Source organism: Limanda limanda, chromosome 12 (assembly GCF_963576545.1).
Source record: "Limanda limanda chromosome 12, fLimLim1.1, whole genome shotgun sequence".
In the NCBI taxonomy this organism is placed as follows: Eukaryota; Metazoa; Chordata; class Actinopteri; order Pleuronectiformes; family Pleuronectidae; genus Limanda; species Limanda limanda.
The window spans coordinates 6,350,643-6,372,305 of NC_083647.1; the positions used below are offsets into that span (position 1 = coordinate 6,350,643).

General features: G+C 42.4%; 4 protein-coding genes across 4 annotated transcripts; 1 reads left to right on the plus strand and 3 right to left on the minus strand.

The window, feature by feature from the left end:
• Positions 1–228: 228 nt before the first annotated feature.
• LOC133015368 (b(0,+)-type amino acid transporter 1-like) lies at positions 229–7,301 on the minus strand. The gene is made up of 6 exons (XM_061082551.1): positions 6,523–7,301; positions 1,354–1,487; positions 1,020–1,149; positions 814–938; positions 630–717; positions 229–493 (listed from the first exon to the last, which is right to left on the minus strand). The coding sequence occupies exons 1-6, from the start codon at positions 7,219–7,221 to the stop codon at positions 263–265; spliced, it is 1,407 nt and encodes a 468-aa protein (XP_060938534.1). The 5' UTR covers positions 7,222–7,301; the 3' UTR covers positions 229–262.
• On the minus strand, positions 2,406–3,694 carry LOC133015370 (b(0,+)-type amino acid transporter 1-like). Its single transcript, XM_061082552.1, has one exon. It carries the CDS (start codon positions 3,341–3,343, stop codon positions 2,591–2,593), a length of 753 nt encoding a protein of 250 aa, XP_060938535.1. The 5' UTR covers positions 3,344–3,694; the 3' UTR covers positions 2,406–2,590.
• Positions 7,302–7,706: 405 nt separating the features above from the next.
• utp25 (UTP25 small subunit processor component) lies at positions 7,707–14,258 on the minus strand. The gene is made up of 12 exons (XM_061082755.1): positions 14,138–14,258; positions 13,460–13,499; positions 13,137–13,320; positions 12,814–13,050; positions 12,459–12,547; positions 11,950–12,360; positions 11,634–11,850; positions 11,342–11,544; positions 10,359–10,541; positions 10,050–10,159; positions 9,434–9,679; positions 7,707–9,006 (listed from the first exon to the last, which is right to left on the minus strand). The coding sequence occupies exons 1-12, from the start codon at positions 14,236–14,238 to the stop codon at positions 8,751–8,753; spliced, it is 2,277 nt and encodes a 758-aa protein (XP_060938738.1). The 5' UTR covers positions 14,239–14,258; the 3' UTR covers positions 7,707–8,750.
• A 4,784-nt stretch (positions 14,259–19,042) lies between these two features.
• Positions 19,043–21,027, plus strand: LOC133015531 (transmembrane protein 151B-like). Its single transcript, XM_061082756.1, has 2 exons — positions 19,043–19,120; positions 19,618–21,027. The coding sequence occupies exons 1-2, from the start codon at positions 19,043–19,045 to the stop codon at positions 21,025–21,027; spliced, it is 1,488 nt and encodes a 495-aa protein (XP_060938739.1).
• The last annotated feature ends 636 nt before the right edge of the window (positions 21,028–21,663 follow it).

Genomic DNA, 21,663 nt, shown 5'->3' on the forward strand with positions numbered 1-21,663 from the left:
ATGAAGTGTTGCACAGGTAAACTTTGGTGAGGCAAAAGTCAGTAAAATAAATACAACGTGCACCTTTTCAAAAAGGCAATACCAGAAGATTGTTTCACGTTTTAGAAGTAAATTTGACATCAGATTGCAGTTTCCAGCAGCACTGTCTGTTAGATTTAAAAATCTGTGTGTGCACAGCTGAGGACAGAATACAACCCACAAGGTCTGAGCGTCAATAAAAAACAAGTGTATAGTTAAAAAGAAGTTTAATTACAAGAGGAAATCACAGGTTTTTCTCCGCAGGGGCGACCTCCAAAAACAATTGCAGCAGCACTGTTAACCTTGTTAGCAGGCCTGGGCAGAGCTTGTAATGGATGACGGGAATGTAGACTAAGATTCCACTGAAGATAAATAAAGTCACATAGAGGTATTCAATCTGAGGACTGTCTATGATGGGTGCCAGCACAAGGAATACTGCTGCAATGAGGACCAGGATGGGGAGTATAATTGGAACCTGCGGAGAGAGGAAGAAATAAATGTGACAACCAATTACACAATAACACAACCTTGATCCCTCTCTCTTAATCTTATCTTTACAAGCTGAGATTATCATTGTTGAAAGAACAGATAAAAGTTAATGTGACACTAACGCTGTACGGCCTGGGGAGTTCTGGCTTCTTGATCTTGAGATAGAGGAGTCCAGACAAGGTGATGGCGTAAAAAAACCAGGCGGTGAAACTGACAACGGTAAAAACAACAAACGCAGATGAACACAAACAGGTTGTACATTCATTTTCTGAAGAAATGACGATGAAATGCAGACCCAGCCTTCACCTGAAGAAGTTGACGATGCTCTGGAAGTCTCCTGGGATCAGCACCACCAGAGAGACGATGGTGGTGAAGATCAGAGCCGGGGATGGAGTCAGTCTGTGGACGTGAGCCATGGCCAGAATATCTGGCTACGAAAAAACACAACCCTGTGACAACAATCTTACTCCAAACGATTTAACATATCCTCTATTACATAAAGAAATTATCACCATGTGTCCTTCCCTGGCAGCAACAAAGCACACGCGGCCGCCACTGAAGAAGGTTCCATTCAGAGAGCCAAAGGCTGACAACGCAGCAGCCACAGACATGATCCAGCCCCAGCTCCCTAACACCTTATTCCTGTGGAGGGAGGAGGAAGTTCTTTCAAAAGATGCCTGCTACAAGAAGAAAGAATATCAAGAGGTTTGGTGCATCATTCTTTTTTTCCCGCAGTTTAAAATGTTAGGAAATTAAATATTTCATCACATCAAAGCTCCTTTGTTTGTCAGTTATTTGAACATGAGAACCCACTCTACCACAATGTGTGATTGGGTGTTGCCTTACCCCCAGGTGACTGCTACTGCGCTGGAGGACATGAGCTCTTTGGGCGTCATCACTGTCAGGTAGCTCACATTCACGAGCAGATACAAGCCAGTCACCAGAGAAATGGCTATCACAACTGCCCGGGGAAGATTAACCTGAGACAAAAAATATACTGTCACTTATTATGTATTTATTTTGTTATTATTAGTAAAGTTGTTGGCAGAACAGTTTTGTTGCATAGTGAAGTTAGAAAACTTTGTGTTCATCCTACCTGGTTTATCTGCAGTGAAAAAATGATAGTATTTTTTTTTTTCATAAAATAAAACAGAGTTTACTTTATTATTGTTCATGTCTGTGGTTTAAACATATATATATTTTTGAATTATTTACTACGCTGGTGTTATTCTTTACATTTCATGTTGATATTACTGGTCTGTTAGGCAACCGACACAATCTGTAGATCTAAGTTCACAACTTTTCAATATAAAAGCTCTGTAATTCACCTTGATATGAAGCATTGCAGCATTAAAACAAGCATGACATTGATTAGGTTAGTTTGAGAAGACGGTGCAGGGGTGGAGTGGCAATGGACAGATGAAGAGTAAAAGCTGCTTCAATGAGCTTTGCCAATTGAATGCATAGGAGGAGATGAGCACAGGTATCTGCTGCAGTAAGTTTACAGACGTGGCTGAGCTTGACTTTGTGTCCTGCTAACACAATGGTTATTTATTGAATAAAGTACAAGACATTAGTTTTTGAAAGTATTAGCCTGCAGGACCACAAATGTTCCTGTCCTTGTTTCCGTATACACTCAGCTCAAGCTGGTGGTTGTGGGTTCTTTTTGAAATGAGCTGAAGATTAAGATAAACCATTATCTATAACTTCTTTTATGATGACCCAGATTCCCAGAAAAAGGTTCACAATGACACCAAACGTTATCTTATTAATGCAGAAAAATGGTTTGGCATTGAACCTCTGTCACTGGTATATGTCAGTATATATATATATATATATCATATTTAAAATGGCAGTCACATAAAGAACAGAGATCTACATAAAAAAATATTGCTCCAAATCTTCTTCCTTTTCTCACACAACTTATCAACCCTTCCCTGTCAAGAGGTAACCCTCTCCTGAAGAAACCCACCCTCAACCTGTCTGAAGTAAACAACGACTCTCTTTGTCACTTTCTTTCCAAAAGTCTTGAGCGAACTCTCTTTAATCAACTCGCCTCCTGTCTAAAAATGATTTACTCACTTTAGCACAGATGCACATTCCAGTGTGTTAGTCTCACCTCTGGTCTTTTCAGCTCCTCAGTGACATAGTTCAAGTTGTACCAGCCAGCATAAGACCAGAGTCCTTGATAAAAAGCCATTCCTAGAGTGCCCAAAGAATACTGAGTCCCTTTGAATGCATTCTCTACTTTCAGATTTTCTGCAATGACAGTGCTGCTCTGTGTGAGCGCCACTATCCCTCCTATTACTATGCATGTCAGTGCCACCAGTTTGGCCACCAAGAAGACCACCTGGATTCTTAGAGCAATGCGCACGTTCAGGATATTTATTGTGGCAACAACCAAAATGGCCGCAGCAGCAATACACTTCACCACCAGCTGTGGAGGAGGGCAGCCCACGTAGAAAGGTGCTACGGCATATTCTGCGATGCTAATCGACATGGCCGCGATGCCAAACGGCTTCACAACCAAGACAAAAGTGACTGCCGCAAAGAAAGCCGGACATGACCCGTAGATCCTCAGTATGTAGATGAACTCCCCACCAGATTCAGGGATGATTGTGCCGAGCTCAGTGTAGGAGAGCGCTGCGAACATAGCTACAACTCCTGAAACCGCCCAGATCAACAGACTTGCTCCAGGACTTCCAACGTAGGCCAGGACAAACTGTGGGGACATGAATATACCGGATCCGATCATTGTTCCCGAAATCAGTGACACGCCTCCAATCAACCCAATTTCCCGTTTCATTTTCACGCTTTCGGGTCCTTTGTCCGCCATGGCCGCGCCGACCGGAGAGCACAAGTTCAAGTTCAGTGTGGCTGATATGCAGCCTTGTGGTGCAAACGCTGAGATAACACACTGATACTGTCCCTGGATAACCAGTAACCTTTTATAGATAGGCCTGTAAAAACAGTTTATTGTAGGCTTATTTAGGTTAATTAACTCCTCTGTGGTTTGTGCAGCTCTTAACCCCGAAAGTTCTCATATGAGTTCACTATGTAGTCACTGATGTCGATATGAGCATTATATATGTATAATGAAATGTTTGCTTTAATTTACTGTTAAGCCTTGTTTATTTATGTGACTTATAAATGCATACGAAAAAAGCATGATCTTAAAAAAGTATTTTTTGTGGGAGGTGTCAATGCACTAGGAATGACTAATGATTTATAATCTTGATTGTAGATCTAGTATAATCTTAATGTGTTTGACACTTACATAAGTATACAACATCTTCACCATCATAACATCAAATATTTGCCAACAGCACACTTTCATAAGTGAACTTCTGAACTAAACTTACTTCCGGATGTTTCAGCTCCTCAGTTAAATAATTCAAAGTGTTCCAGCCATCATAGGACCACAAGCACTGATAGAAAGCAACACCGATGGAGTTGATGCCAACATTTGTTCCCTCAAATGACCCGTCAAAGTTCTGTGTGTTTCCGTGGAAGAGCATCACAATGCCTCCGAGCACGATCACTGCCAGTGCCAGCACCTTCACGACCATGGAAACCACCTGGATGGCGGTGGCCAGGCGCACGCTCAGACAGTTAACAATGGCGAGCACTATGATGCTCACTGCAGCCACGCCCTTCACCAGCACCTGAGGGGGGTCGCAGCCATCGTAGAACACGGCCACGACGTATTCAGCACAACTCAGGGCGATTCCTGTGGCGCTGGCGGGCCTCATGACCATGACGAAGCTGAAGACAAACATGAACGCCACCCCCTTCCCCACTGTCCGCAGCATGTAGATGTACTCTCCTCCAGACTCTGGTATCACTGTGCCCAGTTCAGCATAGCAGAGCCCCCCCAGCATGGCCACCAACCCAGAGCAGGCCCATATAATCATGCTGGCCCCAGGGCTGCCAATAGTAGCCAGCACATACTGGGGAGATATGAAGATCCCAGATCCCATCATGGTTCCAGCGATGAAGGACACTGCTCCTAATATCCCCACTTCCCTCTTCAGGTTGAGCCTCTGTCCTCCGTTCTCCATCGTTTGCGATCTGCTGCTTCCTCACGGTCCTGCACAGATCTAGTTATTGACTATCACTGCTGACGTTGGAGCTGAGTCCAGATTAGGAGGTTAAACCAATATCCTACAGCCACTAAACAAGGTGCAGCCAAATTCCTTACATGTTTCTCACTGCATTAAACCAGTTGTTTCTTTTATTGCTTTACTGTGTCTGTTGTCTTCATAAAAAGACAATGACGCACTTTGTAAATGTGTTTCTTAAAAATGTCACTATGAATTATGTTATTTAATAACAATTAGTAACAATATACATTATATTATGATAACAATAACAATACGAATTATTATTTTTACTATTATTGTTGTTATTATTATTATTATTATTCGATCTTGTTCTGTGTTCTAAAATATGACTTCCAGTTGTATTCTCTTATTAGACAATCACCATTTCCTATCATGCATCTGATATTGATTAATAAGTGGGATGAGTTTTAAACATATAACTTGGAATAATCTGTCAAAAAAGAAGTATGTAAATAAAGAAGTAGTTTTTGCATCTACCATCTACTTTTCTATTTTGATATTCATTCATTTTTTGAATTTCAGCTGTAATAGATACTCCAGATTCAAATATGTTAGTGGAGAAGAAATGGGCTCTAAAATCTTGTGTGTGTTATGCATATGACAAAGCATTCAGCAATACCTGCTTTCCATGACTAACACATAATTCTATAGTCAGCACTAAAGCCTCTGACATCAACGTAATTGACGCAGACACACCTGCTTTTTAAATCTAATCGGTAAATTGCGGCTTTCCCGATGAAGTACAGTTTGTACTTCATCACTTTCATATGCAGGATGCAGGAATGTCTCCGCAGCACAAACACACACGGGCAACTTGACATTTTTGTTATGTTACAGTGTGTCATTCATAAGCATTAGTGTGATTATAGTCGAGTTGATGTGATGACACTTTTGCAGCTATAATTTCCCTTCAATGGCTGTTTAGTTTTCAGGTTTTTGTTGTGAAGTCACGGATGAGGGATAATGACGATGTCTTCTAGATAAAGTAATTTCTTCAGTAAATTTTGATATTTAAAGCTGAATGTTGAGATACATTTAGTTGAGAAACATAATGAAATAACTCTGTGTCACAGAAAAAGTAAATTATGGAATAGTTGTGAGAAACTGAAATGAATGTTCAAACAAATGTATTAAAATAACATTCTGAATGGATATGTGGAAGAACAGGACGTGTGGCTTGTCCTGCTGTTGAAGTGTGTCTCATTCTGATGATCAGGTTTTCTATATTATATATTATATAGTCGTTTTTTATTTTCTGCTTGGAATTCTCTAATAGTTTTTCTATTTATTCCAAAACAAGCCGGCCATTAAGTTGATGACTGCCTTGTTTCGCATGGTATTTGCTACCCTGATGCAGAAAGCTTGAAGGTGTGTGTTTAACATCAATTTTGAAGACAAAATATAAAGAGGGGAAAGAACTGGACAAGTTCACACTTCACATTCCTACTTCTTTCGGACTGAAAATGTGCACTTTAATCTCTTTGTTTTTTTCTAGTCTAAAATGCTCTTATAAACGTTTGATTCATTCATCTTTTCCTGATACTGATAAACATTTGAATTGTATTTTAAACAGAAAGATTATTTGACAGTACTTGCAAATTACAAAATGTACTGTATCAAGTCATGTGTGCAGTGGATATACAAGATCAAACATAAACTAAACTGATTTATCCCCAGTATAATCGACTCTATCTTGGGTGATGTTATGGTTTAAATGAGTCCGCAGCAATAAAATTCTACTGCTTTTCTCCACCTTTGATTACAGTTGTAATTTTAATTGATCTTTTATGGCGATGATGGGAGGAACTGGTCACCACAGCATTGACTGTTTATTGTTCCCACCTAATTTCTTCAGTGAAATCACACATTCCACGCATCTCCTTCCACTTACCTCTGGACGTTTCAACTCCTCCGTCACATAATTGAGATTGTTCCAGCCATCGTAGGACCACAGTCCCTGGTAGAAAGCAATGCCAATAGGGTTGATGCCCACATTTGTGTTCTCAAAAGAATCTTTAAAGCTTTCATTGTTGCCTCTGATGAGCATCACCATTCCTCCTATAATGATGACTGCCAGGGCCAGGACCTTGACCACCATGAAGAACACTTGCAATGACATGGCAAAGCGCACATTCAGGCAGTTCACGGTGGCCAGGGTGATGATGGCCACCGCAGCCATGCACTTCACCAGCAGCTCTGGGGGGGGGCAGTCCGGGTAGAAAGGAGCCACCACGTACTGAGCGAAACTCAGAGCGATGCCGGCGACCCCAGCGGGCCTCACGAACAGCACCGAGCTGAAGATCAGCATGAAGGCGACCACCGGGCCTGCAGTTCGGAGGATGTAGATGTACTCCCCCCCGGACTCCCTGATGACGGTGCCCAGCTCCGCGTAGCAGAAGGAGGCCATGATCACCAGGAGGCCACAGCACGCCCACACCACCAGGCTGGCTCCGGGGCTGCCGATGGTGGCGAGCACCGTCTGCGGGGACATGAAGATCCCAGACCCGATCATCGTGCCCCCGATGAGGGACACGGCTCCTGCCAGCCCCACTTCTCGCTTCAGGCTGAGCTTCTCTGTCGGCTTGTCCATAATCACAGCATCTGGTAGTCTGACACCTTGTCCAGTGGAGAAAGCACTGTAATTCTGTGGCCAAAGTCACTCTTGCACCAGCCCAGAAAGTTAATTATTACGTGGGTGGTTCATACAAGTGAGTATTTATTTACGACTGTGCACTTTTTGTATTTTTCAGAGATGCTGTTATGGCCTTGTCTTTGATCGGCTGTGCTCCCTTCATTTGTTTCAGGATCGAGAGATGAAACCCTATCCAACATGCAGTGACCCTGAGTAAAGTGGTCTCTAGTAAATCTATAAATCATTTACAATCATCGCCCACTTGCCCCCCCCCCCCCCCCCCACAAATTCAACTCAAACATTTTGCATTAAGCTAAAGATTACCTGACGTTTCAGTTCTGGCTCCTCTTCTTTCCACTTTTAGTATTAGCATTTGAATTACTGCTTAAAATTCCTTTGGCTTGGAATTCCTATAATCCTTTGCCAAGCAAGAAAAGCAACACTCATTTCAAGCAGTTTTATATTGAGTTTGCCTTCATAGTAACGACCATGAAAACAGACTGATCATTATTTCAGCAGGGACAGCTATTGTTACAAAACACTTATGTAATAAAAGACATTACATATTTTACATTATATATGAACAGTCACATATTTATTCTATATGGTGAATCTGAAAACACATCCAAATAGCTAACGGTGTTTATCACAGCGATTCACCTACAACCTGATTTACAAACCACCAGTTTTATGATCTTGTCACTTTGTAACTTAATGACAGTTTCCAGCTACAAAGTGTTCAGCGTGTTTTTTTTTCCTTATGTGTGTGAGAGTTCATGTCAAAAGAGGAAATCTTCTCAGGGACTGATCCAGTTATGCCTCACACAGCAAACCTCTAAAACAGACCTGACGTCAACACCTGATCTACGGTCGTTACAGGCAGTGTTCAAACCTGGGAATTAAATAACATGGGGCTAGCTCTAATTACAAGTGTGAATCCACCCACGACGCATCGAGGACGTGCTGACATCCAATTAGTCAAACCACATTCTGAGGTGGTCTGAACCACATGTGGTCACAACACAAGTTGCACAAATGGTGCAAACTGTCATCTGAAAATTGTGGAAGCCTATAGACATCAATTATGAGGGCACACACGAACACAAGAATTTGGAGTGATTTGGTTTCACTGGAAAACGCCATGGAAGAATCCCACTGTGTACTGTTTTTGACGTCTTCTTCTTCTCTTCCATTCCAGCAGACTCAGCATGAGAGGTGCATTGCTGACTCTGACCAGGTAAAGACAAGAGTTGGTCTTTGTAAACAGAAATTATTTACTTTTATTAAGAACACCGGAGATTTGGGTCCGGACGTTCTCCAAAGTTTGTCTTTCACAGTTCAGTGACTGTCTGAAAGCAGACACATTTTGATACCAGATATGAACAGAGCCCTGGTATAATGGTATAGACCTGATAAGATTTAACACCTACAGTCGAAATGTACTGTGGTTTTAGCCTGGTGGTCCCTCTTTTATCTGTCTGGCTCCATCAGCAGGCTTTATCTTCCCCTCCTGTAACAAAGAGGTGAACAGTCTTGTTGGAGTGCAGCATCTGTCCGGCTCGCTGCGCCCCGCTGATCGCAGCCAGTTTGTGGGCGTCGTACCGCGAGTAGAGGGCGGTGCAGGTCCAGCTGCTCGCTTCTCCCTGGACGTCCGATGCCAGCATGTTACACACCTCGCTGTAGAAATGGGGGAAGGAGGGCAATCCATAGAATATGAGGTTGCGGATCCCTTTGATAGTGTACCTGAAAAAAAAGAAAGCCAGAGGTCAGGGTTTCTGCAGGATTCATAACTTTTCAATTAGATTAAGACACTATGTGGATTCAGGAGGGAATCAACCATTTTCATTTGCGTCAATAGTTTTAGAAGAGTTTCCAAATGATCATGACTGTGTAGAACTCTAGGCCTTGATGGAGGTCTACGCTGAACCCTTTAGCGCTTCACATATACATAAGTGAAGCACCAGGTCCAACTTTTGAACTCTGTAAAAGAGATGGTGTAATCACAGATGGCGATGTCTAGGAAAGGTAATAAACAGTTACATGATAAGGGAGCGATTTACCAGCAGATTGACCCTCACTGACATCTGATGAAAACACAAACTCCTCCTCAAGTCCATCCCAGAACCCAACACATGTGTAACTGCCTGATGGAGCATTAAAAACAACTGACCTCTTGTAGAAGTGGAAGCGCTCAGTGAAGAGCACAAACTGTCTCTCCCCGGTCTGGAAGAAGTGCCTGGCTCGGGACATCTCTGATTTGGTGGTGTACTCGCAGATGCTGGCAAAGTTGATCTCCTCTTTCTTCATGTAGTTACGCAGGCGGACATAGTCGAAGTAAGAGGGGATGTAGATCAGAGTGTGGGACATAACTGAGTCCCTGTACTGAGGCAGCACTTTGTCTAAAAAGAACTGAAATCTGTTGGGATGGGAAAGAGTGGAAAGAAGACTCATTGAATATATTGTTAGGAACATACAATCATATGGTAAGATCTCCTAAACTTATTTATTTAAATTAATTTAAGTTTAGATTAGTAAAGATTAGAATGACTGCCTTAAAGTTAGCATAAAAACAAATAAAATGAGACACAGTATTCAAGGGATTACTGTGGATAATCTATTTCTTGACTTAAAGAAGAAAAAGGCTTCCTGGTGCAGCTTGCACCACGGCTGCTGCAAGAACACTCCACAGAGCACTTTAACTGAATTTCCGTCTTAAAGACTCCATCTTACAGAGATGACATGGTCAATAGTCAGGCTGTGATGGTTCACCTGTGAGAGGATCTTACCGAGCATCGTGGTCCATGAAGCTTTCGGAGGGGAACTTTTGAAACACATGTGGCAGCTGAACCATCACCTGACAGATGGAACCTGTTTTGGGCATGTTCTTAGTGACAATCTGAAACAGGAAAAACAAAATGACTTTCTTAATTACTTACAAGTTCAAATGACAATGAATAAACTGTCTATTAAAATACAAATTAAATTGTGACTGGCAGTGGCTTTGTGTTTTAACTCTCTACCTCAGAAGGTCAGTAAACTAGCCAGACAGGTTTATCTGAGGGTTGCCTAATAATGAGTTGAACTAAAGCGATTACCTGTCCCCGGTAGTTTGAGCAGTGTTTGGTCAGGATGTTGTTGATCTGCGGCTCGTGGATGGAGCTGAACACCAGGGTCTGCCTGTAGTGTTTGGACCAGTTGTTCAGGCTCCACATTCTCACCCTGGAGAAGTCCACGTCGTGGGAGTCCAGCGGCTGAAGGTTCATGTGCTTCATCACATGCTGGTGAGAGAAGATAATGGGATGTTTTAGATAAATCAAATGTCAACCACAATAGTGTTTTTACTGATTTATTACAGGTGTTGGTCACCCGATGTCACTACATTTCCCCAGCAGTGTGGAACTTAAGTAGATGCTCAGATAGAGAGAGGCAACCACGCAGTAATACGCCATTTTCTCTCCTTTCACTTTTTCCAAAAATCAAGGTCCAAGGAATTTGACCCGGCACCCAATTTGTTTGAATCTATTAGATGAACATGATGTTAAGCCGCTTGTCTGTGGTGCCTCCTCCTCCTGTCTTTGTTACTGGGCCCAAAATACTTCCACACACTACTGCTCAGATATTTTGGTGTCGTGATTGTAGTGCCCAAGGCCGCTTTGCTTGCAAGTGTCCTCCATTTTCGTAGCAAAACAACATTATTGGAATACTTTACTGATAGAGTAGATCACGAGGGTCAGGTCAAAGCTGATACTGAGCGCCCTCTAATGGATTACAAGGCAAACTACTCCAGATGGCCTGATGAGGTTCTAAGGCTGTACATTTTGAATTTTAAACAGGCACATTACAGTTGGAATATGAACTCTCCTCCCACATTCGAATGAATGTTTTATTTTCAAATAATAAGTTACGATGTTCATTTTTACTACTATCTGTTTTTCCTACCAATTATGGGCCTAAGTGCACACAAGCCTAAACTGAATGGATGTCAAATCAATGTGGAGAGCATCAAAAAAAATAAATGACTATCTCCCAAGAGGAAACTCTGGTGACAGCACCTTCCTGAATCTGTTAGCAAACTTACCAGGATGTGCTCCCAGTTCTGCATGAGGAAGACGTCTGCCTGGTCCATCACCAGCATCTCAATGGAGGAGAGGAAGTCGAAGTCTCTCTGACTTTCTCCCTCTGCTCCCAGCACTGTTCGCAGGCCCAGGGGAGACGTAATGATGATGTCTGACGAGTAGAAGGGGGCGTATAGCCGCACACTGCTCCTTATAATGGAGACACCTGGTGAATAGAGAGGACAGCAGCAGGGTCTCAGGCTCAAAAACTCAGGTTTTTTTTAACGTTGGTCACATTTTATTTCCAAACTGTACCTATCCTGAAGTGATCGTCAACATTGCCTGAGAAGATGGCGCGGTAGTCATCCGGTCTCTGCGTTTTGGGCGGCTCTTCATCTGCATCCTCCCCAAACTCTTCTTTGAACCTCTTCTTATTGCTGATCACGATCTTCTTGCCTTTGGTTTCCAGCAGACTGATGAACGTCTGGACTACTTGCAGAGCTCCGCTTCGGAACGGCACCAGAATCAGCACCTGACACATTCATGAGAAAGTAATTCATTATTTGTCATGTATAGAAATAACAAATGAAGCTCTGTAAAGACACCGAATGAAATGTACACAATTGCTTACCTTGGGCCGGGTCAGACCTTGGTCCCTGGGTTCGTCCTGTGGCTCAGCTCCGGGTTTAGCCCGAGTCTTTGGCTCTCTTAACTGAGCATTGTGAGCAAGGACCTGGGAGTTGGCCTTCAGTACATGGTTGAGCACATGTAGACAGTATGCACTGCGCACCTGAGGGTGCTTATTCACATGACAGGTCTCTGGGTAGTATAGATCCTTGTAGGAACCCATGAGGGCCAGCAGTTCTAGCTGGAAAGGGCTGATCTCTTCAGCCACATTCTTAGAATCGGACGTCTGGTTTAGATCTTTCCAGGAAGATTCCAAGAGTTTGTGGAAATCTGGGAGGTTTGTGACTTTCTGAGGGCCAGGGGGTCCAAACTTCTCCAGGGGACTGGTACAGAGCAGAGTGCCTAATTTTGGCCACTGAGTAAGATAAACGCAAAGACAGAACATATAGTTAGGATTTATTTCAATGAAAAAAATATTCACTGGTAGATTTGAACAAATGATGTTGTTAATACCGTGATCTGAGTCTTTGTTTTACTGCCAGATGTTATCCTCTCCACATCTTCTTCACTGAGCTCTGTGTGTAAATGCTGTAAAAACATGTCTGCACAGAGAAAATAAACACAGTAAAACAAATTGTAGTCACATTGTTATGTTTTCTAAATCAGTGAAAAGTTGATATTATTGCTTCCAAGCAGTCATTCACGTCCGAATAGCGATAACATCGAAAAAAGAAAAAAAAATCCCACCCCTAGGGGCAGACATAATAAAACCACTCAAAATGGATCTTTACTTTCTGAGTAATAATTCAATGTAGTGTATTTGAAAACCCAACAGATAGCTTTGACTTTGAAGAGAAATTGTTCCCACCTTTCTCATCCTTGCTGTCTTCCTGCTCTGCCGTTTGCTCTTGTCCTCCTTCACCCAGGAAGTTGTTCTCCAGACAGAACTGGGACTCATGCTCATTATCTACAAATTCTTTGTCTCCTTGATCCTTCTCTTCTCCGACAACCTCTTCAGTCGGAACCTCATCTGCATCTGCGACTTCTTCCTCTCTCTCTTCTTCACCACCATCCTCGCTCTCGTCTCCAGCTCCATCACTGTCCTCTGTTATGAAGAGCACAACGGTATTTAGTCAAATGCAAATATAGTCACATCAAGATGTTCAGGTTTACTGGAAATAAACAACTCACCTTCATCAATAAGCACTTCTTCCCCCTCCTCATGATCAGAGCTTTCCTCCTCTTCACTCTGGTCGTTATCTTCTTGTTGGCTGAGAGTTGACAGAAGTTTCTGGTAGGCTGTTTTCTGCTGTGGTTCCTCCTCCTCCTCTTCCAGCTCATCGGGGTCAGCATCAGATCCCAAAGGGCTGGCTGGCTGTAACAGTGGTGAGGACACAACACATTATCATCACAATATTGGATGAGCTTACATACGATACGATCTCTGCAGCAGAATTAAAACATCACTGCAATCGTAAATTGCAAAAGTGGGATGGACGTGCAGTTCTACTCACCAGTTCCACTACTTCAGTTCGTTCAGGTTTTTCGTTGATGCTTTGAAAAAGACACACAAAAGGAAATTAATCAACTTGGAAAACAAACATATTTGAAGACAACAAACTAGTGAGGACATGTTACAAAGCTCTTTGTTTGGGCTGCTTGAGGATCCACCCATTAATTACTTAGGATGCAGGGAAGATTACAATTCAAGAGAGGAAAGCTCGTCCTTGAACGTTCTGACAGAAGCCACATAGAGAACATGAGAGAGAGAAGGTGTGTGTGTGTGAGAGAGAGAGAGACAGAGAGAGAGAGAGAGAGAGAGAGAGAGATTGATTTCTACCATGTGTAATTTAACTTTTTTCTTTGTTGCTAGCTATTTTGCTAAATTGCCACAGAAAATAACAACACATTTTTGTACATTGAACCTGTGTTGTGGGTCTCCTCGTGTGTGGTATTAGGTCACATTATAACCCGTTAATAATAAGCGGAAGTATCTTCAAATCACAAAATAATGCATTTCAGCCAGAACACGTCGTTGTTAACGTCACGGACTTTATTAGCTTTGTTTCTGCTAACTACACACAACAGTAGCTAGCATCATGCGGCTAAACTGTGAGTAATTTAGCGGGTTTGCTAACACCGCAGCTGAATAGCAGCAGTCACGCAGGCTGGAGTTTGTTTGTGCTACTCACACATCATGGAACGGATGCTCCTCTCCAAACTCCTTCAAGTGTTTCTTCTGTTTCTTGGATAAACTAGTGAAAAGTTGCTTGTTCTGGCTCCTCTTCCCCATGTTGACACTGTGCTACACGTGTGTCCCCTGCTTCGGTGATTCAGTCAAATTGTCTTGGTGCCACCTATGGGAGCGGAGGAGAATTACACGTGCAGGTTTGTTTCTAATTGCGGTTGGGGACATGATAAGGGATCCTCTTAATTTTGCAGTACATGCAGTCCAGGAGAAAAATAGTATTACTGCTCCTCAGATAATATTACTGTCAAGGCCTGAGATACCAATTTATGTAAAAGTGAGTATTGTAAAATAATAGTGATGTGCCCATTGTAAACCTGGCTGTTTCTAATGTTCTGTTCTCTTGTCCTGTGTTAATGCACCGGTTCTACTTCAGAATTATTCCTTATCATTAGTGATTCCTCCTCAAACACTTACACATTATACTGTCACTCTTGATTGTCTGTGTGCTGGACGTTGTGTGCAAATCTTTTTATAAACAGTATATGGTGCAGAATGAAGTTACATGAAGAAACTTTGTGTTCATCCTACCTGGTTTATCTACGATGAAGATTTTATATCATGTCATCGTTTATCATGATATTAAACAGAATTTGCATTATGACTGTTCGAGTGTGGTTTATATTTAAGTTTGAATTATTTACCGAACTGGTGTTAAATTGTCATACATTGCATGTCAGCTTATTCGGCTCTGTTAAACAACCATCACAGTCTTCAGACCCAAGTTCACAACTTTTTTAAATAATAACCTTGTTATTCAGATTGATATAAAATTCAGCAACAAAAAAACATTGTGTTTCTAATTTGAGGACAAATTGCAAGTAATTCTGTGAACATTGTTGCTATGACCAAGATCAACACCTGTCAATCCGTCTGTGTCAGTCCGATATGGTGAAATCAAAAAATCAGATTATCAAAATGATTTGTAACCATTTTTTACCCAAGATTCTACCCAGGTACCTATCACTGCTGTAGTTTATCAGGGGACGTAGAAGATTACACCAAATTCAGCACTGCACTTCCCTGACCGATTAACAATACACATAACAATTGTGACGCCAATAAGATGAATGTTGCGCAAGAAATGTGCTCCACATACAGACAAACAAACGTTTATAGATATGATTAAGAGGATAAGTAGATTACTAGGCATTTAAACAGGTTATTGATGTATTTTTATCATTTTGTCTTGTAAAGAAAAGTGCTATCTAATTCAAGTGTATTATTATTATTTTTAAAGTGAAAAGAAATCGGTTGATTTGTACGACAACCAACTTTCGACATACTCTGATCCCTGAATCAAGCTGGTAAATATTGGATAAATTGGTGCTCTCAGGATGACTTCAGGGTCAGATGGAGGTTATCTGTGAATGTTAAGTTGAAACAGCTGAGCAGACAATATCCTGTTGAGCCTGTGGCCTATCTGCTGCTTGAAAACTAACCTTGATCAATTATTGAACATAGTAAGATCAGTTTACTGTTTGCCTGTTTTAGCTGTTACCATGGCAAAAGCTCATCTATTGTTAAACATATGGGTGTCTAGTTATTGTACCCGTGGTGCTTTCAGCTCCTTCTCACTCAATTAGGATTTTATTGTTCGATAATTGCATCTCACTATGGCTTAGGCTGAAAGAGCTGGATTTTCTGAATGGGATGTGAAGATGTAATGTCTTGTATTTTAATGGAGCGGCCAAAGAGGAAACAGGAGAAAGAGAAGGCTGTTAAAACCGTCAGGTTTAGAGTGGCATCGGCCAACAGCGGCCGGGTCCTCACGGAGGTGTTCAAGGATAAAACCGCCTGGTGCGGCTCAGTGTCGGATTCTGTGGACTCTGACTGCACCAGCACCCCGGAGGCAGACCAGGGGAGCTCGCCTCCCGCCAGCGAGGCCAACAGCCACCTGAATGGACTGGTGGTTGAGACCGCTGTGGACGAGAGCGGCTGCGAACCTGATGACCTGCTTTTGTACGCCAGTGCCAAGAGGGAGATACACTTCAGCAACAAACGCATCAACATCTGCAGCAAGAATGGGACCATACGGGGAGTGAGGAACAAAGTGAGCGCAGGCCAAGTGCTTTTCAGCAACCTCTCCAACATCCACCCTGTAAGTAGCTCTGCCACTGGTGACATGTTTCAGAATTCATATTTAAAATTAAATGTATCGCCAATTAATTTGACTTTAATCAAATGTGGATGTGCAAAATGTATCTGTCTCAGAGCTGGAGACAGATACAGGTCTAATGAGAAGTATTGATGATTCTATATTATGTATTCTCTTTATTTTAAGAGTTCCCATCGTCATCAGAAAAGGAGACCCTGGGAGAAAGAGTAAAGAGATTGGAACACAATGTGATCAAATGGAAGAAACGTCCCTGTAGATGAAATTTTCTTGTTCTAAACAAAGACTCCTCTCTTACACTAACTATACTAATGTTATGTCCCCCATACTACTATAGAACGACAGCTGTTCAGATCAGCAATGGTCAAGTCTGCACACGTTATTGATTCAGATTCAAAATGAAGTTATAGATAACCTGCTGTATTGCAGTTGTGAGCACATGGATGGATTTTATATTGCAACATGTGTAACCTCTTATATGATTTATACATGTGTAAAACATATAAAACCCTAGACCTCCATATCACAGACAGAAGGTAAATTGTAACCTAAAGCTAAACAAATTAAGTCAATTTCCCTCCATCCTTTCAGACTTTTCAAACCTTTCCAGCAAGACATTGTAATTATAATTTTAAACTTGAATTTAAATACTGCTGCTGCTCAAAACCATGGTGATTCTAGACATAGTGTTGAGGCCACAGTAAACAAATAATGAATGATTCGATGAACTTTCAGCAAGAGAAAGCAGTAGCTTTCAACAGAAGATGAATAAACTTGTAAATAAGATAAACTTATAAATAAACAACCAATAAATATGAGACTAATGAATGATTTAAAATATAAAACTTGAAAATACGATAAAAAGTATGTTAATCAGAGTATAATGTTCTTGCAAGTTTACTTGTTGTATTTTTTTGTATTCCAATGCCTATATGTTATTTTTTATTATAATTACAATAGTTACTTTATTTTGTAAGCCTTAGAAGGGAAAATTACAAAGTAAAAATGTATTTGCAGTTAATAAAAATGATTAAGCAGAACGATGTTGTTAGCAGTTTTGGGAATAGAGAATACTTCTAAATGTGTCACCTGATCATCAAATATACTGCTGTGATGCAGGGGTGGATTTGACGGGAGGGAGGGGGATGCACATTAAAGGTCGGAGGTCTGTCCAAGTAAAATGTTCATAACTCAGTGATTTTCCACTGATTGCAAACTCTTTGTATTGTACAAATGTCTGAAGTGTATGTATGTTACAGAATGGAATTGGTTACACTTAAATGAAGGTTTTCATACAAAACCATTTGATCTTTTCTAGATGATAATATAGAAAAATGTCTAAAATATTATGGATTAAGTAAGTAAGGCTCTAAGTACAGTTTTTTAATACTACATCTAAATGCCTGCCATCATGGAATTTCCGGTATTATTTTGGAAATAAATAAAAAACTTACAGGTCCAGCTTGTAAGATTTATTGAAATGGATTTATTGGCATAAATTGAATATATATATTCCTAGTAATGCTTTTACTAATGTGGAATCATCTAAATTGTCCAAATTATTGTTTTCTTTACCCTAGAATGGGCCCTTTATATTGAAAATACTTAATATACATTGTTTTTCCAGGTTTTTTCCAGTAGCCTAATATGGTCAATCTAAACATCTTTAGAGATTTTATGACGACTGAAGGCTACCACAGGTTCTCTTTCATATGTTGGAAGAGGAGGATGAGGTCAGGGGTATTCAGCTGCAACATGCAACTTCGACACTAGATGTCACTAAAGTCCACACACTGAACCTTTAATTCAGAAAATAGAAATATCTACAACAAACACTGTGTTTATCTATTCAGTGTCTGGTAGGCTTCGTAATGTTCTGGACATTTATACTTTGACAGCAAAATATTTGCTTCTTTGATAAACTGAATCAAATCAGTAATCTGTAGTTCAGTGAATGGGTGTTTCCGCTCTACTATTGTGTAAGTAATGATAATAATAATATTAATAACAACAATAAAACTACTACTACTACTACTACTACTGCTACAACTACTACTACTACTACTACTACTACTACTACTACTACTACTACTATTACTACTACTACTAATAGGACTAATAATAATATTAACAACAATAATAATAATAATGAAATGGTACTGGTGCTTATGGAATGAAATGCCCGCCACTGCTCTGATCTCCTGATTAGTACAAGGCATTTTTTGGTTGGACTTTCCCTTTAAGTGGCAGATTTGTGCAACAACATCCCACCGTGCACCTGCCTCGGTCAGCACCAGGGACAGCGACCCCCTGTCCCCCTGCCCCCCCCCCCCCCCCCCCCCCCTCACTGTGACGGACAGACAGACGGTCGGTGGTCTCTGAGGAGCACGGCACCTTCATTTTGTGAAGACGAGCCGCTCACCCAGCACAACCTGCGATCATGTTACTGCGGCACTGTTCGGCCAGGATGCGGGCTTTCCTCTAGACACACCCCCGCCTTTTCTTCATCTTCCAGCCGCCGGAGGGATCCACTTCTTCCGGGGCTGTGGTTTATTCCCCCACCGATCATCATGCCCACGGTCCGCCTGCCTCGGGTTTTTCTTCTCCGGGTGTTGAACCTCTGGATGGTCGCTGTCTGACGGGTCTCGGCGGAGGGACGCTGCAGAGCAAGGTGGTGAGGTCTCTTCCTTCTCCACGCCCTGTCATCATCCCCATCAACAGCTGCCCAGCACCATGTCCCCCCCAGCATCGGCTGCCACGGCGACTGAAAGTAGCAGCACCACCGTTTTCGAGGAGGACACCAGAGAGGAGGTATTATCCGCTGGCATCCACTATCTGAGCAATAGATGCCTTTTTGTTTTGAGCTTTAATGGATCCATGCATGATGTGCAGGCTGCAACACACTGCAGGTGCATGGTTTGTCAGGGGGATTATTTAAATTCACATTATCTTATAGCCTGCAGTAAGAATTGTACAATACGTTATTGCCAAAACCAGCCTCTCCTGATTTTCATGTCATATTTAAGGCTAAGTAGTTAGTTTTAAAATGTGTTTAAACCTGGCAACCTATTCAGTGGAATGCAAATTGCATTAAAATATCCTAAGAGTCCAAAGAACTTTCTTTTCATCTACTGATGTCAGGGCTAGTACTATGGGTGCGTGACCCAGTCATTAATTTAAGTAAAAATGTAAGAAGCTTGACTCTGCTACCAATGTTGCAGGGTGCAATTACATTTAAGATTTCATAAATGATCTGTAATCCATCTATAACATGCTCTCTTTTGTTATTTTGTTTCTTTGTTCAATAGCAAAGACCCCTGAAGCAGTCCCTGAGAAAGTCTCTGTGTCGGGAGAGTTTCTGGAAATGCCTGCTTCTCTCTATTCTCATGTACGGCTGCATGGGGGCGATGGTTTGGTGTCATGTCACCAAGGTCACCCGCCTCACCTTTGACAGTGCCTTCAAAGGGAAATCCATGATGTACCATGACACCCCCTGCTCTGATGGCTACATCTACATCCCTCTGGCCCTACTGGGCATGCTCTATTTGGTCTACCTTGTGGAGTGCTGGCACTGTCATGTGAAGAATGAGCTGCAGCACAAGGTGGACGTGGAAGGCATCTACGAGCGGGTCCAGAGGATGCAACAAGCCAAACCCTGTATCTGGTGGAAGGCCATCAGCTACCACTATGTTCGCCGAACTCGACAAGTCACACGCTACCGAAATGGGGACGCATACACGAGTACCCAGGTTTACCATGAACGTGTCAACACCCACGTGGCTGAAGCGGAATATGACTACAGTCCCTGTGGTGTGAAAGATGTTTCAAAACAGCTGCTGGGCCTGGAGAAGTCTGCTCTCACAAAGATGCGGTTCACCAAGTGCTTCAGTTTTGCCAACGTAGAGTCAGAGAACTCCTACCTTACACAACGTGCAAGGTTCTTCACCGACAACGAGGGCCTTGATGACTACATGGAAGCCAGGGAGGGCATGCACCTGAAAAACATTGACCTGAAGGAGTACGTCCTGGTGATGTCTGACCCGGAGCACCACCCCTGGTATCTGTCCCACTACGTCTTCTGGTTCGTCTCGTTCCTCACTTTCTCCTGGCCTCTCAGAGTCTTCACAGAGTATCGTACCACCTACGTCCACTATCGTGTGGAGAAGCTCTTTGGGCACGATTACCTCCCGGTGACCCCATGCGACGACCGGCCATATTGGCGTCGCATCCCTCGTGTTAACACAATTGACAGTACTGAATTAGAATGGCACATTCGGTCCAACCAGCAACTTGTGCCCAGCTACTCAGAGGCTGGTCTGATGGACCTGGCCCAGTGCCCGTCCAGCTTCAGTGGGACGCGTCAGAATTGCGAGCGCTGCCATCGAACCATGAGCTGCTCCTCTGTGTTCTCCAGGAGCGCCCTCAGCATCTGCACCGGTGCCAGCTCCCGCATCCCCTTCAGCAGCAGCCGGTTCTCCCTGGCCCGTCGCTACAGCTCCCAACGCAGCTGCTTCTGGAGGAGCGGCAGTCTGGATGACCAGGAGAGCCCCAGTGAAAATACCCGCTGTCTATCTGAGCGTCTTGCCACAGGCGAGGAGGAACCCCCAGACTATAACGATGCTCTTTGCTACCCAGTGCTTATTGTCCACTGCAGCGAGAACTGCCACCACCACAGGTCGTTTCACAGACATGGCTCCTGTGTGGAGACGTCTCTATAACTATGCAGCCACTGACGGAGCAAAGGGGCATTTCTGTAGCATACAAACACTTTATAAACACTTTTTCTTAATGTGAGGCACACAGATTTATGTTATATTGCCATACTATCTGAAACAGATGCCTGAATCCTGAATGTGTAGATCACTAAAGCAATAACAGTGATTAGAGGACAGATAACAAAGTGACAATGGATTGTGAACCACATTGTTATTGTGTATCTGCTTGGCTTCCTATGAAACTCAAGAAAAGACTGTTACTGTGTCTGTCATTGCCATAGAGTTAAAGATCTCATATGTGCAGTCCATATGAAACTGACACTGACTCTGCAGTTACCTCATAAGACCTTTTCAGTGGCCACGGAAGAGACGGACAGGTTTTAACAGCTCCTTCATTCAGTGAGGTCTCACAAACACAAACACATCAGAAATGAAAGAGAAGGACACATCAGATAATGCTGATTTGTATGTTTTCACAAGTACTACTGCTAATTACAGCAATATCTGAGTATCAAGTGAACTGCTGTAAGTTGCACTGAGGCACATCACAGACATTCACTGTTGGAAACCTTCGATTGAAGTCCTGGATACGTTAACTCACTGTTATACTGATATGAGATTGAAACAAAACCAAAAGAA